The sequence below is a fragment of the Mustela putorius genome, unplaced genomic scaffold, assembly GCF_011764305.1.
Source record: "Mustela putorius furo isolate JIRA1106 unplaced genomic scaffold, ASM1176430v1.1 tig00000592_pilon_pilon_pilon, whole genome shotgun sequence".
NCBI lineage: Eukaryota > Metazoa > Chordata > Mammalia > Carnivora > Mustelidae > Mustela > Mustela putorius.
The window spans coordinates 7,718,947-7,735,651 of NW_025421426.1; the positions used below are offsets into that span (position 1 = coordinate 7,718,947).

The window sequence follows — 16,705 nt, forward strand, 5'->3', positions numbered from 1 at the left end:
GGTTTAGCAGGCCTCCGTGGTGGGGGAGGGGGCCGGGAGGGGAAGGGAAGTTTGTAGATCTAGGCATGTGGCCTGCTAGGAGCGCATTGGGCTTTTCTTAGGGTAAGGACGGAGAGGGGGGCCCCCATTGGCATCCTGGCAGGGAGGCAGGAACCCATTTTGGTTTTCCTTGGAGTCCTGGGTGAGGGGGGGAGTGGTGAGAAGTTAGATTCTCCGCGGGCAAATGGCTCTCTGGCCTGCTTTTCCAGGAGGCGTTCTGACAATGACTATGCAAACTTGACCACTCTGCTCCCTCCCTTCTCCCCAGCAGCCCGAGTCCTCTGCTCTGAGAAGCCAGGGCTGCCCTGCAGCGATTTCCGGGGCTCGGCGGTCCTGTCTGTGTTCCCTCAGCTCCCCAGAGGCCTGCCTCAAACCCCTTTTTCTTAACCCCCGCTGGCTGTTTTCCTGGGGCTCCCCACTCCTCCGCTTCCCTCTGCCGTCCCCTGCCCCTCCCCCCCTTCCGGGGTGGGGGGGGAAGAACCACTCTGCTGGATTGTTCTAGAAAAGGGCCAGGCTTCCTCCCAGCCAAGAGCCGCTTCTGTGGGGGCAGGTGAGGGTGAGCCCTTTCAGCTCACCCCAAAAACTCCCTTCCCAGTGGCATCCGGGCCTCAGGCTTTGCTGGAGCAGGTCAGGCTGGCTGCACTGGTTTGCCCGTGCCGGGAAATCGAGCCAGGGTGTGGGAGAAGTGCGTCTGGGGGCCCCTTTCCCAAGTTTTTCTTGCAGCAAAAGGCCTAGCTTAGCCTGTCTTTTTCTATGCACAGGATGGCTCTTGCTCACCAGAGCCTCACAAAGATAATCGCTCAGGAAGTGTTTCAGCCAATCCCGGGCGGCCTTACACTCCGATTTGCCGGGGCAGCCAATCGGGGATGAGCTTTTATTAGGCGGCCAGATCATCAAGCCGAAGTGCCAAACCCTTTTTCTGTGAGAACTAGGAGCCTGTCCTCCATGTTTTATAAGTATTGACATTACACAGTGTTAACAATGCATCCACAGAGGTAAGCTCGACTTTTTAACCATCTTTTCTCCCCCTCCCTCTGAGACATCCGAATTGTGGGCGAGCAGTGTGATTTCTCTGTGGCTGGCCGTGCCACACTCACCCCCACAGCACTTAGGTTAACTTGGAACTGTTTAGAGAGAATTTTTTTTGCTTTCTTGGGTCACATGGCTAAGGAGCCATTAGCCATAGCTTGATTTTGCAAACTAGCAAAGGCCTGGCACACCTTTTCTTCACCAGGACATGGTGTTTCTGGAATAGTTTGAAGCTAGATCCTGGAATGCCAAAAAAGAAGCTTTTTTTTTTCTTTTTCTTTTTCTTTTTCTTCCTCTTCTCTCTCTTTCTTTCTCTGTCTCTCTCTCTCTGTTCTCTCTCTCTCTCTCAGCAGTTCTCCCCCACCCCCCCCCCCCTTGCACTATTGTCTTCTCCTGTGTCACATGCCTGCTGGGGGAAGAAAATGGAAGGTAAGCAAGCAGGCTCCTCTCCAAGGAGAGCTCATGGCAGACAGCAAAGCAGGCAAGTTTACCTCTCCAAAGAGGTTCTGGGAAGGCTGGAGTAAGTTCTGACAAGAGAGGACGTGTGTTTTAAAAAGAACCAAGCCCTCAGCAGAGCAGTGCTAAGGAGAGAGCCTGGCTCCTGGGGCCTAGGTGGGTGATGGTGTGTCTTCATGGTCTGTTCTCTCCCTGTAGGGCTGCTGCACTTCCAACTACATTGTTCAGCCTTTTTTCCTGACTTCTGTTGATACAGAGTGTTCTTCTGCAAGCCAGCCTACAGCCAGCAAATGTTTCTGAAAGTGTTTTCTAGGCTTTGGAGGAAGTTTTTGGAGTAGGGAATGGGGGTGGGGGGGGCTGTGTGTAGAGGGGGAGGGAGCTTGGACAACATCCTGCAACAAATCTGTGAGGACTCTTTTTTGAATTCCTCAGCTTTCTACTCTTGCATGATTTTCAATGAACTAATGCATCTTTTCTCCTGGTTTTCATTTTCTTTTCCCTCTTTTACATTGTATCCTCCTCTGCCCTCCTGGGTGATGGAGCGCAGAGGAAATAAAATCCTATCTGTGGCTCATGACGGCATTCCATATTCAGTTGTTGGGTTGTGGTGTTGTGTGTGTGTGTGTTTAATAATCCCATGTAACTGTTTAAAAAAAATTTCCTTTTTGATCAAGTCCCAAATCTGCCAGCCTGTTCTCTCTTCTTAACTGTGGAAAAATGAGACGGTTGCTTGAACATTTGTTGGGTAAGTAAAGCAATCCATTTCCTCTGTGACCATGTATAAAGAGTTTGGCGGACACTTGGGGTCTGTTTGTAACAGAGGGTCTTGGCTACAGCAATTGGTGGTGTGGTGTGTGTGGGGGGGCTTTCATTAGCAGGAACCAAATAAGGGCTTTTTAATAGTGTCTTGATTTTAGGTGACTGTTTGAATCCACTGTTTTTCCTGATAACCTGCTGCTAGGATTGAAGATCACACTTCCTGTTTACCCTCAGACAGGGGAGAAATGTTCAGTTCATTGTGACTTGACTGGAGACCTTTAATTGGGATTGTGTGGATGTTAGCTAGAACTCTGGGTAGGTGATCTGCTTGTGAAATGTAACGACAGTGCTTGTTCTTAGTGTCACAGAGCCTGAAACATGGGTGAGGGCAGAACCTGGTAGTGGTGCTGGTGTGTGGGGGCAGGGATGTCAGCACTCCCTTTTAGGGTACTTGTAGTGTAAAATCCCACCCACCACCAAACTTGGTTTGCTTTGGGACTCCTTGCACAACAGATTTGGCCTCTTCCCAAGCCTGACCCACACATCTGTATGCACGCTTGCCTTATGATTTATTTCTCACTTTTTACACTTCCCCTGATCTCTTAATGCTGTAGCTAGAACTTAAGAGTGGGGAAAAAAAAGTAGACGCTTGTTTAGTGTTAGGTTCGGAATTTGCCCAGAAGTTCACTACATAAATTTCCAGCCTGGAGACCAATCTAGCATGACTGTAAATGCTGGAAATACATTGAATTGTTGTTTTATGCCAACTTTATGGAGTCAGTAATCTGTTTTCCTTTAAGTTAGTGTCCAGGCACCCACCTTTTAGCATCAGTAGGAAAAAGGCTCATTTAATAACGAGAAATGTACCAGTTCTGAGTTAAGAGAAGTCCGTGCCAGGCCAGCTTTTCGAGTTACGAAGTGCAGGCAGTTAATGATGTTGTGTACTTAGAACTGAACAGTGCTACTACCCCACACAAGTCAGTCCAGACACTTAGCTATTTTCTTTGTTCTTATCTCCTGGCTGTAAATGGAAATTACATATTGAGGTTCTTGTGGCCTCCCTAGAAGCAGTATCTAATCACAAGATTCCTGGTTTGGTGCCTTCAACGTTTGCATAATGGCGTGTTTGTTGGGCTGGAAGGAAACCTAAGGGCAAGGCATTTGTCCTTTAAAAACTTGCATTAAAATGGCTCCCACAGGTTTGCAAAGCCAAGGTCTGTTTTCATATGTGCAGTCCCAGCAAGTTCCCAGCCCTGGACCAAGCTGGCCGCTTTCCTCTGGTACTGTGGCCACCACCAAGCATGAGTCTGTAAAAAGTTAATTGCTTCCAAAGTAGCTTATTTCCCAGTTTCACTAAGTGGGGGGGGGGGGATGTTTGCATTGCAGCAGGACTAGGTAGGGACAGCAGTGCTGGCTTACAGAGCAGCCCAATGGGGCTCCTCTCTCCAGCCTTTGAACCAATAGACTTGGAGGAAAGGTTACAGATTGACAATTGGAGTGGCCAGACTGAGAAGGGGCCTTCTGGAAGTTTCTACCATCTTTGTTCCTTTTAGGAGAAGCCTCTCTGCCAAGCTGAAGAGTTTCCTACATTCCAGTCCTGGGGCATTCCCTCCCCACCGCCCACTGCCCACCCCCCATCACCCCCTTTTCCTTTTTTACATCAAGGTAGATTGATCTTCTGCCCCAGTTATAAATTTCAGAGGGAGGCACGGAACTTGGGCTGTTTCCCGTTTTCCTTCTGCCTCCTCAGTCCCTAAAGAGGATGCCTCACAGCTGCAAGGAACAGACAGACAACACTGGAGCTTTTGATTCTTCTCTCTCTCTCTCTTTTTTTCCTTCAAGACCCTCCAGGATGGATTCACTTTTCTGCTTTGGGAAATTAAGTGGCATTCACGTGGGGGAGGGGGAGTAACTGCTTTTATTAGCTCCAGAAAATGGTCAGTGTTCTGTCTGTAACTAGGAATTAATTATATATAATCACTCAGTAAACTTTCTACAGAGTTTTTCTAATTGCTGCGCATGAACATAGTTCGCCTGTTGGAGCTGCGTCCAGTTACTTTTATAATTAACAGCTCAAAGATTTGAGTCAGAAAGAAAGAAACAATGGGGCCTCTCGGATTATAAATTAAGGATGCAAACAATGGCTTTTTCTCTTTCTTTTCTTTTCTTTTCTTTTTTTCTGTCCTGTAACCCCTTTTCTCTTAAACAAAACATTCCCGCTTTTCTTTCCCTGGGAGAACTGTCGGGGGAAGAACTTCTTCAGGTCTTAAATAGGAGAAGGGGGGAAAATGAGTCACGTTTTTAAAAAGCGGGGATGACAGTGACCCAGAAAACCCTGGAGGCAAAGGTAGGTTTTTTAAAAAAGTCCAACCACTTCCAATGTGTGATCTCTTTGTTTCTTTTGCCTTCTTTCTCCTTCTCTCTCCTGTGGCAGAGGCAACAAACATTTGTCAGCCGCCCCAGATCTGGCTTTGCCTCTGGTTGACCCTGGAAAGAAAGGTACATGCAAAAGGGGCCTGGCCACCCCACTGCAGAGTAAGTCTTAGGAAGGGAGTCCGTTTAGAAGTCCTTTCTCCTTGATCTTAAATGCAAAACAAGTGAGGATTCACCCTTGGCTCCAGGTTGCTAAGGCTCTGCTGCCCTTCCCCCCACTCCCCACTCTCCTTACAGATAAACAAGCAGGCGGGAGCCATGTCAGCAGTGCGGCTGGCTTTGCTGTCAGCCTGTCCCTCCTCATCAAGATTACCTACCTACCGGCCGGCGAGGAGCCAACCTCCCGTCCCTGCCCCGGCACAGCCTTGGGCACCATGCCCTCCTTTCTCCCCTGGAGCTAAAAAGCAGTCACCTTGAAACTCCCCACTCAGCGCCAGAGTGGTGAGGCCAATTCTCAGACCTGTACCAGTAAATTACATTATCCACTGCAAGGCTGCTAGTTCGGCCTCTGAAAGCGGGTTTTGCAAAACCCATTGTTAATTTTCAGGGCTCTGTTGGGGGTGGACAAAAATCTGATTTGTGAGTATCCCGTGCATTGGCTCAGCGAGTGTTTGACTGTTTTTTTTTCCTCCTCTGCAGATGCAGATTGTCTTTCCTTGAGGTTAGCTGTCTTAGGACTGGCTGGGTTGTTTGGTGGCCGTTTTCAGGCTTATAAACAGCCTTTTTCTTTTACCTTGGCCTCAGAACAGGGGTGCAGCCCTCTAGCTTGGTTTCTCAGATGGCTGCTGTCCCTGCCACACTTTGCTTTCACCTAGCTCCTTGTTGGTAGGGATGCAGAGCTGGTTTCTAATGTATCAAGAGGGGGGCATGGGCTTCCTCCCCCTCCCCAGCTTGCTCCCTTTAACATTTTTGCATTTGTGGAGACACCTGTCTTGCCTGCCTTTGAAGCCACAGGGCTGCAGAATTCCTAACCTCCCACCCACCTAATTTGAGGGCAAGGGGGCCCCCATCTTCAGAGCCTCAGGATCTAAAAGGAAAGGGTTTTCCTCAGGAACCTGTGACTTCACAAACTCCCCCTGTCATTGCAGATTTTTTTTTCTTTTTTTTTTTAAGCTTCTAAACGTTGGGTTGTTGGTGTCCTTTGGTTGAGCTTTTCCTAGTTCTGATATTTAGGAAGGTGGCTTTGAAACTGGCAGGGCTGCTTCCACAAGAGAGCCGCAGCTATTGAACAACCTGCTACCATTTTAGCTTCGATACAGGAATGAGGCAGTGTTGCCAGACGCCATTTTAAGAATCCTGCATAAATAGCTTAGCTCCCGATGACTCTGCCTGTTTTAGGTGAGTGTTACATAAAGCTGCTCTGCTAACCATTCCCTTCCCCCCACCCCCCCAATTTAAAAAAAAAAATTAATTGCAGATTTAGGGAAGCATGGTTTTCTTATTTTGATGTTCACTCTTTTGTGATCTAGCAGAGGAAGATGTTGTGTCTTGGGGATTAAATATTTCTTACAGCCTGGACCAGTTTGGTATTTTGAATGAAAGTAAAAAGCTACAGGAAAAGTCCTTGCGAATGATGCATGATTCTTGGAATTGCTGTGCGATGAGAGCTTCCTCTGTAGAACCAGAGTCTTGTGCATGCTGGTTATATATTCTAGCTGGGTTGGATATTCTTGGTTAAAAGTCAAATAGTAGGGGCACTTGGGGAAAGGAAATGTCTGGGCATTGTGTATCCAGGCTTTTTTTTTTTCCCTTCTTTTTTCTCTCCTGTCAAAACTAGATGGTTTTTTCTTTCTTTCTCTCTCTCTTCTGGAAAAGTGTTGAGGGGATGGCATTCCTGGGACTTACGGATCAGCCCTGAGTCCTCAGAATTAATAATCAGAGGGCTTAAAACATCTTGGAGGTGATGCACTTCTTCTGCAACTTTTAATTGCTCTTTTTCAATGCATGCAGGTTAAGAAGCAAGCCTGGGTTTTCTTGCTCAGGCACTGGGGGACACATCTTTTATTCTTTCTGGGACTGGATGGGCAAGTCTTGGTTGTATTTGCAGACGCTGTTATTTCTTCTTTAATTGCCTGAAACGTATCAGTTTGTGAAATCCAGAGGCAAGTGACTTAGGGCAAATGTGAGTGCGAGAGGGGTGGCAGTGGGAACAGACCCTGTATACAACTAGTTGATGGTGTATTTTACTATTGGGGTGAAAGGCTGTTGTTCGGTTTGCAGCTAATTTTACCCTTTTCTTTAGTGGGCCCCCAGCTCCCCAGTGGACCTTAAAAAAAAAAAAAGTAATGTCAGTTTGAAACAAGGGCTTGTTGTTCCATTGTTTTTGATTTAAAATAATTGTAGTTGCTGGAAGCTAGCAGATAGGAAAGATGCTGTGTATTTTCTAAGACTTTAATGTGTTAATGACAAGAGTTCAAAGTCTTTTCTCCAGGTGCAGCTGCCTTTTCTTTTTAACAATTATTGTTATTTGACTTTTTTTTTCTTCCCTCCAAACGACTGAACAGTTTTTAACCTAAATTGACCATGATCTGTGGGTCATTCAGATAGGTACAGATCTTTTCTCACTACCACTTTTGATGTAATAGTCATAATTTTTTTCCCTTAATAACATACCAGTCCTTAACATTAAACCAGAAAAAAAAAAAAAAACAACAAACAACAACCACCAGAAAAAACCTGAGATCAGTGGTGTAGAAAAAAGGAAGTCCCTTTAGATGTGGCTGTTCAGTATGACTCATTTTGCATTCTGGTCTTTGCTCTTGTAAGTGAAGTTTTTTTCCCTTTTAACGCAGAGACACTGCAATTTCCTTTAGTCAAATGCAAGTTATTGTGTGTGTGTGCGCGCGTGCATGTGTGTGCATGGGTTCCCTTTGAAAGGATGGCTTGCTGATTTGCAAGAAAAGATGGTTTTCTGAAATTGTGCTCGAAATCCTTGGCTGAAGCTGGTGGTGCTGTTGCTAAAGTTAGGTGATTATGGGGCCCACTTGTAATACTTGGAAAGATAAAACCGCTTTACTTTTCTCCCCTCTTTTCTGCAGCAGCAAATAGCCACCACCCAACTAGTTTGCATTTGGCTTCTCAGCAGCATCCCTGCCTGAAGGACTCCCTCTCCTCCTGGGCTCCCACAAGCCAGATAATTGTTCTTGGGAATGCAGTCCTCCATGATCAATACAGTACACCTTCGAATGTTTTCATCACTGCAGAAATCCTTCAGTTGGGTTTTAAGGGCTCTGTTCTGCCTAACTGTTTTATCACTGTACCTTTGGATAGGATCCCAGATGAGCATTTTTCTCTGTCCCTCAGAATAAGGGATCGGTTGTAGGAACTTCAGGATTTCACATATTTCAGAGAGGGAAGGAGAATTCTAATGGCTAGAAAGATCAAGGTTGCTATTTGTTCTTTTCAAGTTGACCATCTCCCCATCGCTGAGGGCTGCTTGATAGATGTGTATATTTTTTTATGAAAATGTATTTCCAGTCACCCCAGGCAAGAAACCATCAGCAAGTACTCATCTGGGCGGCGTGTGTGTTGCTGGCAGTGTGTGTTTCTGAGTTGAGAATGTCTCTGAAGTTGGAGTAAAAGTATTCGTGCTAAAATCACCTTCCACAAATCACCTCGTAATATTGCATGTTAGCGAAGTGTTTAAATTTAAGAGTCTGCTTCTGATGGAAACCATTTGTGACAAAATGCCGGTTGTTTCTTTGGCGATTGGTGTCCCAGCTTTCTCCACAGACACAGTGTAAATGAAATTGTTAATAGGATTCCGTATCAGAGCGCTTAATGTGTTAATATTCCAATTTCAAACTCCCTTTCTTCTCTCTGCTGGGACTAGTTAAGTTTGAGGTGTGGAAGTTCTAATTTTATTCTGAGCTGTATTTCTTCCTTCCTTTCTGGTTCCCATCACGAGTCCTCTTGCCCTAGGTATGAGACATGGCTCTCTCCTAAAGCCATCTCCATCTGACCCTGAGGTTCCGGGCCTTTTTGGACTCATCTTTTGTCTTGTCACAGTCTCAGACCACGGACCACAGAAGGGACATTCTAATCCTTCCTCTCTCGCTCAGCCCTCCCTCCAGTCCTGGCTCTGAGTCTTCCAAATGGAAAATTCCGGCCGTATCCATTGGTGATGCACCCATTTTCTTCATGGTGAATCACAGGCTGATGGAGTTGCCGCTACCAGTACTTTGCTCACATTCTTATCACTGCCATGTCAGCCTGAAGGCTTGGAAGGTTCCAGCACCTCAAAACATTTTGCACCTGTAAATAAGCAGAACTCTACTGGCTTGCCTGGAAGGTGTGTGTGTGGGGGTGGGGGAACACAGGTGAAGGGGTCTGTACTCTTACTCAAGGGGAGTTCCAGCTGAGAGAGTAAGAGAAGATTCTGGTGGACCTTCCCAGCCTAGGGGCCTGCTTCCTGCTACCCATCCCCTCCAACCCCCATCTCTCAGCCTGTCTTTTAAATAATCCTTCCTCATTCCACTTTTGTGGTGGGGGATAATTAGTCACAGCTCAAGAGTGCTGAATGCTTTCTCTAAGCCATGCGTGCAACAGAGAGGAAACCTCTAGAGGATGGGGGGTATGGACACCCCAAGCCTAATTCCTGGAATAAGTGGTTTGAATGTTCTGAGACCAGGCCTTTTGCTTCTAACCTGGGCATATTCTCCTACTTTGCAGTCTAACCTATATATATATGTATTTCCTGTTCTGCCTCGTTGGGAGATTGTAAGAATTAGCCAGGAGGTCTGGGAAGTGCTCTCTGCCTTGCAGAATTCAGAGATCAGAACTTGGGGTACCCTGCGAACCACCTCCAACCTGAACCTGGTGTTAACAAGGGGTAACTTGTTTACTTGCTGGCTGGGTTCTCATTGGCCCACGGGGGCAGATTGTAATTGTGTGTCTAAAAATGTGCTTTTTTTTGCATCCCCCAACAGCATGACAACTGGAATAGTAATTTGACTTAAAAAAAGAACAACCTAGTGGTTTGAAGAACTCCTTTAGGAGTCTTAGCACATTGTTGAAAATACAGTGTGGGCCCCCCCCCCCCCCAGCCCTGCATAAGGATGGGGGATTGTCTTCAATGTGGGTTTGTTGTTAGAACTTAACAGTGGCCCCCATGGGGCAGGTTCTCAGTCTACCTAAACGTGAACATAATTTGCTCTGTTTCAGCTTGGCCGAAGAGGAAATAAAAACTGAACAGGAGGTGGTAGAGGGCATGGATATCTCTACTCGCTCCAAAGGTGAGTAAAAATCTTGTATTATCTTATTCCTGAGCAGAGGAGGAAATTGGAATTTCTTTTTCTGGTTGTCGTCGTGCAGTGAAGTGTGGCTTCAGCTCCGTGGCTGTAACACTCCTCCGATTTTGAGAGGAACCTTTGATGGATGGGCCTAATTTGTGGAGAAATCCCTCTCCTTTTGATTTCCTTTCCCTGTGTGTCTGTGTAGGTCTCTGCCTGTTGGGGGTTGGTATGGGGATCGTCCCCTCAGTATATTTTACGTGTGTATCATGACCGAGGTGGAGGGTAGCTCGCTGCCTCTCTGCAGGGTGACTTTCAGGAATTCACTACTTAAATAGAGAATGTTCTAGAAGCAACCAGAGTGTCCAGCTGCTGCTGGGTTTCTGATTTTAATAACAGGCCTCTTTGGAATCATGGAAGTGAAACAAGGTTGGCTCACTTCCTTGGAAAACGGTGGTCTTGGTTAGAGATAAAGAGGAAATGTAGGACTTTCTGGAATGCTGGGGCCAGTGTTTGCATTTAGGACAAAAGTTAGCAAATTAGAGCAAACACGGATGTTTGTTTTAATTTGGAATCTAGACTCCTCAAAATCATCATCATCATCTTTTTTTTTTTTTTTTTAAGATTTTTATTTATTTGACAGAGATCACAAGCAGTCAGAGAGGCAGGCAGAGAGAGAGGGGGGTAAGCAGAGCTCTATGCTGGGCTCGATCCCAGGACCCTGAGATCATGACCTGAGCAGAAGGCATAGGCTTTAACCCACAGAGACACCCAGGGGCCCCTCCTCAAAATCTTCTAGTTGTGGGATCAGTACTTTTCATCTGGTCTGTGTGAGGTTGTAGGAGGCTTCCCAGAAGGAAGTAGTTAATTCAGTTTTTGTCTTCAGGGTGTTTTTAGGAATGAGCTACTGGAGCATTTTCCCCATCTTTGGTTGATGAAAATGCTCATTTCCAAGCTTCATGGTTGTACTAAGGTGAGGATATTCCTTCGACAAGTCACTGAGTGTCTGCTCCGAGCTGAGGGATACGGGGGTGGTAGGGAGGGCTGGGGGGAGGGTTATTAGACTCTGCCAGAAAGATTCTAGATCTTTCTAGAATCCAGCCAGAGAGCATGATAAGAAGTGGCTCCCTAGAGGCATCTAAAACAACAAAGCTTTTTGAGGCTTTTTATAAGATAGCCCTTTCATTTGGCGCAAAGATGAGGGTCGGATAATGAGGGCTGTGAAGTGGAAACTGGCTGTTGTTGGGGCTGTTGGGGCATGGCCTCACAGATGGGGGGGCGGCATGGTTTGGGGGTGTGTGTGGGGGTGCCCTAGGTGAGAAGGTCAGGCTGCAGGGGTGGGTGGTCTGTGCCTGGGGAGTGGGGGAGGGTGTGCCTGAGCCATGGCGAGGCAGACTGAGGCGTTGTGCCCGGTGGGCCTAGGTGGGCCTAGTCAAGAGCTGCTGCCTCTTCATCACAGTCACCCCCCCTCCCCCCCGCTGGGCCAGCAGCACCTGTAATGATCAGGAGAGCTATGGGGAGGTTTTGAGCAAGGAAAGAACCTTTCCCGAAGAGGGGTTTTGAGACGGTTTCTGATGAGTGAGCATGTCTCATTCCCCTTGTGGTCAGAATGGAATTTGGGACAGAGAGACCAGAGAGGGGGACATGGGGATCTTTGTCCTCCCTGGGCTCCTCACTTGCACACTTTCTGTCTCTGTCCCTTCATGTTCTTACCTTTAAAATGGGGTGTTGGGTCAGATTCTAAGATCCTTCCACCTTGGGCTTCTCTTGTAGAGGTAGCGCTCGCTGACTGTATTTACGAGGGCTGCGTTTGTATCAGGAGCCTTTTCTTGAATTATTTTAGTCCCCTTAGGAGGTGGAAGGTGTTGTTCCCATTTTGCAGGTGAGGACGCTGAGGCTCTGCCTAGCAACCCCATAGTAAATATGGGATGGCATCCAACGGAGAGACTCGCTACCGCCAAGGCGGCGCTTCCTTCCTGGGCACTTGGTTGCCCAGGAATGCCCGTTGGTCGATGTGGAGACTTTCCTTTTTCTTTTCTCTCTATTTTTAAAAATACCTTATTTATTTATTTATTTATTTATTTATTTATTTGCCAGGGAGAGAGAGAGAGAGAGAGCGAGCGTGCGCATGTGTGCACAAGGGTTGGGCGGGGGCAGGGAGCAGCAGCCAGAGGGAGAAGCAGATTCCCCGCTGAGCAAGGAGCCCAGTGTGGGACTCCATCCCAGGACCCTGGGGTCATGACCTGAGCCAAAGGCAGATGCTTACCCTGCTGGGCCATCAGGCATCCCTGTGGAGACTTTTCCAAAAGGGTCAGACTCAGGGACCATCCATCGGGGTGGGAGGCCTGCTTTGCTCAGAGAGAGGAGAGCCGCCCTCTCATCTTTCAGAGCCCCCTGGATCCTCCTGGGTCTTTACCAGCTTGTATCTCCCAGGGACCGTGGCACCTGAAGGGACGACCCCCCTAGGTGCCCTTGTTTGATTGTCCTACTCTGCTGGTCTCCCTCCAGCAGCTAGGGTACGCTTAGAAGATGGATCAGATGGGGCGTATCTTGCAAACTCCTTCCGCTGACCTTCCAGTGCCCTTCGGCTCAAGTTGGAGGTCAGTGTGGCCTCCCTGCCTGGGTCAACCCATTTACCTTCATTCACCCTCTGACCTTCTGTTGGGAGTCTACCAGGTTCTCTCCCCGAGTGCACTTCAGCTGCCCACCTCCTTCCCCTCTGGTCCCTCTCGGGGGGGCTTGTGTGTCCTGTGTCCTTTGCCGGGAACATGCTGCTCTGGACCCTGCTGCCTCTCTTTCTTATCTCCCAGATTCATCGTTAAGACTCTCTCTCCTGGAGGCCTCTGTTGGCCACCCAGTACGGAGGAGCCATTTCGTCATTTTCTGTTATATTTTTAAAATAACTTGTAATTTTAGAGCAGTTTTAGGTTTCTGGATAAGTCGGGAAGATGGTGCAGAGTGTTCCCATGTCACCTCTCCCACTCCCCGCACAACTACGCACAGTGATAGCTTTTCCCCGTAACAAACATCGCAACTAGCATGGCGCCTTTGGCACAGTTGATGAGTCTCTGTTGGTATGTCCTTATCAACTACAGTCTGGACGTCGTTCAGATTCCCTTGGGTTTTCTACTGAGGTCGCTTTTCTGTTCTGAAGTCCCACCCAGTAAACCAAGTTACATATAGTTAGGGGTCCCTAAGTCTCCTCTTGGCTGTCAGTTTCTCAGACTTCCCTTGTTTCTGGTGACCTTGATAGTTTTGAGGAGTACCGCTCCGGTATTTTGTGGGATGTCCCTCAGTTGAGGTTTATCTGATGTCTTCCTCATGACTGGACTCCGGGGGACTGGGATTGCGGGTTTTTTGGAGGAAGAGCATCGAGTAAAGTAGCATTTTCATCACATCGCATCATATCAAGGATACATTAAGAAAGAAGGATTTATGCATTTATTTTTAGAGAGGGAGCAAGGCGGGGTGGGAGGGACAGAGGGAAAGAGAGAGAATCTTGAAGCAGATTCTCTACTCATCAGGGCAGGGAGGGGAAGGTGGGGGAGTCCAACTCGGGACTTGATCCCATGACCGTGAGGTCATGGCCTGAGCTGAAGGCAGAGACTTAACCTACTGAGCCACCCAGGCGAACCTCGGGTGTGCTTTCTTGCTGGTGCTATCGATCTTGACCACCTGGCTGGCCGGGTCAGGTCACCAGCCTCTTGTGCCGGATTCTTCATAAGGAGGTCACGACGCCCACCCACACCTACTGAGTGGGGGTTACACTGTACCTCCTTAGGCCAGAGCTTGTACCCAAATTATTTGGAAGTCTTCCCTTTGACAGATTTGTCCCTTTTCCCAGTTATTCTTTACTGAGTCATTTGTAGCAGCATGACACTGTTATTTCAAACCTTGGGTTGTAGTCCGTTGGGCTGCTTTATTTTGTTGCTTGAGATGTTCTGGCTCTAAGGGTGTGCCTGGCTGGCTTAGTCAGTGAAATGTGTGACTCTTGATCTCAGGGTTGGGAGTCCGAGCCCCACGCTGTGTGTAGAGATCATTTAAAAATAAAATCTTTGAAAAGATGGTCCAGCTGGGGCCATGAGGCGCCCTTTCATTAGCTCCTGTGTATGTCCCTTTGTTATCAGTGGGGTTGATGGGTTGGTTGACTAACGCTTTCTCACTTTTAGCCACTAAAAGATGCACTGGGCTCATCTTGTGTATTTTCTGCCTCGGCCCTGGATTTAGCCAATTTCCCTTGGGCACCCTGGTTCCTTTTACTGGAGCGTAGCATTGGAAACCAGGCTCTGGTTCCTCAGTGTGCTTGTTGCTACGGAGATGTCTCTGTTTCTTGATCCTCTTGGCCAACAGAGCAGGGCAACGTCTGTGTGTATACTGACCCGTGTGTATACACACGACTCTAACGATTTCTCTATCTCCATTAAACTGAACATGAGTTCGTACACTTGTCTCCAGTTCTGATTCATCACATGTGGATCATTGCCGCGTTCTCCTCTCCCTTGTCTGTAACCTCTCACTCCTGGGCTGAGAAAGCTGCCTCTTACCATCTGCCATGTGTTTACTGCTTTCTGGTACATTTTAACTCTTAATCATCAGTGTCCAGCTTGATAAACTTAAACACACGTATACACTTGTGGGACCACAACCCACAGATCGAGAGAATTGAACCTTTATGGCATTCCAGAAGGCTCCTCAAACTCACTCCAGATTTTCTTCATAGCCCTCTCTGTGACCTTGTACTTCCTGTTTGTTTATTGATAGTCTCCTCTGCTGGAATGTAGCCTCCCCCTCTCTCCAGGCTCTAGCCTGCGGTGCTCAACCACTCCCTTCTATTTTAGCAGCAGGGTGGCACAGAGGTTTATTGATTGATTTTATTTTTTTATTATTATTATTTTTTGCATTATTTTATTTCTCAGAGAGAGCACAAGCAGGGGGAGCAGCAGGCAGAGGGAGAGGCAGACTTGTGCTGCTGAAGGAGCCCCGTGAGGAGGACTCGATTCCAGGACCCTAGAAGGCAGACGCTTACCGACTGAACCACCCATATGTTCTAGTATAGAGATTTAAAAAAAAAAAAAAAAAAAAAAAAAGGAAAAACAACCTTTTCTGGAGCCGGACTCCTTGGGCTCCCAGTCTGGCCTCCTCCGTGACTGGGTTATTCTTTTTTTTTTTTTTTTTTTAAAGATTTTATTTATTTATTTGACAGATAGAGATCACAAGTAGGCAGAGAGGCAGGCAGAGAGAGAGAGAAAAAGAGAGGAAGCAGGCTTCCTGCTGAGCAAAGAGCCCGTTGTGGGGCTCGATCCCAGGACCCTAAGATCATGACCCAAGCTGAAGGCAGAGGCTTAACCCACTGAGCCACCCAGGCGCCCCATTGCCTGGGTTATTCTTTACGGTTCAGTTTCCTTTTATCCGCGGGCTTGGAAAAACTAGAGCATTGTGGGGAGGACTGAATTGGCTCACACCCACGGAGGGCTCAGAACCGGAGGGCTCAGAACCGGGCCATAGCGTGCGCTCTCAGAAGCGTTAGGCGGGATTCGATCCGAGGAGGAGGAGGAACAATGAGCTTCTATGGATGGGCCTGTCAGGTAGAAGCCTTACTTACCACCTTCTACTGTTTCTCCCATTTTGAACCTCTAGGACGGGGGCGTGGAGAATAGGGGAGAGCCATGCTCAACTGTGAAGAGTTGTAGGCTTCGCAGAAGGCCAGCTCCTTGTCCTGTTGGCCTCTCTGACATTAGGAGAAGTTTGCTGCGGCCGGCTGGGACTGATTTTCCCAGGGCCCTTGTGGTGGGGAAACCATGAGAGGGAATGGAAGGGGTCCCCTGGTTTTGAGGAAAACCTTTCTCTTCCCCCAGGGACCGCCTTGGCTGGCATTCTTTTCGTGGAGCTGAGCTCCTGTCTTGCAGGGGTGGGTGGCCTGGTGAGGGGGTGCATTTGTGTCTAGAGCCTTGGGTCAGGCGCATGGATTACGCTCACAGAGGCCTGGAGCCATGCTGGGTGGCTCAGGTGGCGGAGAGCTGAGGTGGTGGAGTCAAAGTGGGTTGGTTGTAAAGGCTGACTTACCTCTGTCGTCAGTCCTGATTATCTCTGAAGTCCACGGTGGGATGACCTGGACCCAGCGAACTTGTACTGACTCCTCTAGCCCGCTGTTCCCGACACCATCCAGTCAGGATTCTTGGGTTATGAGTCAGAGAAGGCCGTTCTGGTTAATGAGAGCAGGAAAAGGATGGATGGAAGGTGGTCCCTTGGCTCACAGGCTTGGGGGGAAGGCCGGAGGTCCAGGGCTGCTCTGGGGAGCAGAGCCAGTGTATGGCCTCCTCACAGTCAACGGGACAAAGTCCCCTGGGAGAGTTGCTCACCTGGTCTCGAGCATCTGGCCTTTGGCCAGGGAAGGGCTGGTGTCTGGACACCTGGTCCCACCAACTGCCCCTGCCAGGGAGGAGATGGCTCTTTAGGAGGTGACGTGGCCACTCCAGCATCTTGGGAAACTGGCACCATCATTCCCTACTTGTAGGTGGAGAGTGGGCCCCGAGCTGTCCTCTGCTTGGGACATGCAGAAACTCCAATAACTGACTCAGGATTCTATCATCCTATTCCCATATCTGGTCCCTGTGACCCTTCGGGTTTTCTTAAGTTTCAGTTTGTACATCCATGACACATACCCATTTATTAACTTGAATAATCCCCAAGCCAGTCGTTGCCATCACCCCAGCCTGGGCATTTACTGGAGCCTTTTAGTTCTCTGGAGACAAAGCTTT

General features: G+C 48.1%; 1 protein-coding gene across 18 annotated transcripts in view; it reads left to right on the plus strand.

The window, feature by feature from the left end:
* Positions 1-16,705, plus strand: part of ZMYND8 (zinc finger MYND-type containing 8) — a 140,155-nt gene that overhangs the window by 15,257 nt on the left and 108,193 nt on the right. For 8 of the 18 annotated variants that reach the window (XM_004746254.3, XM_013053216.2, XM_013053205.2 and 5 more), the window contains one exon: positions 9,880-9,950. In XM_004746254.3, coding sequence (XP_004746311.1) covers positions 9,880-9,950 — 71 coding nt within the window. The other 10 variants (XM_013053208.2, XM_004746269.3, XM_004746268.3 and 7 more) reach the window with 7 other exon arrangements.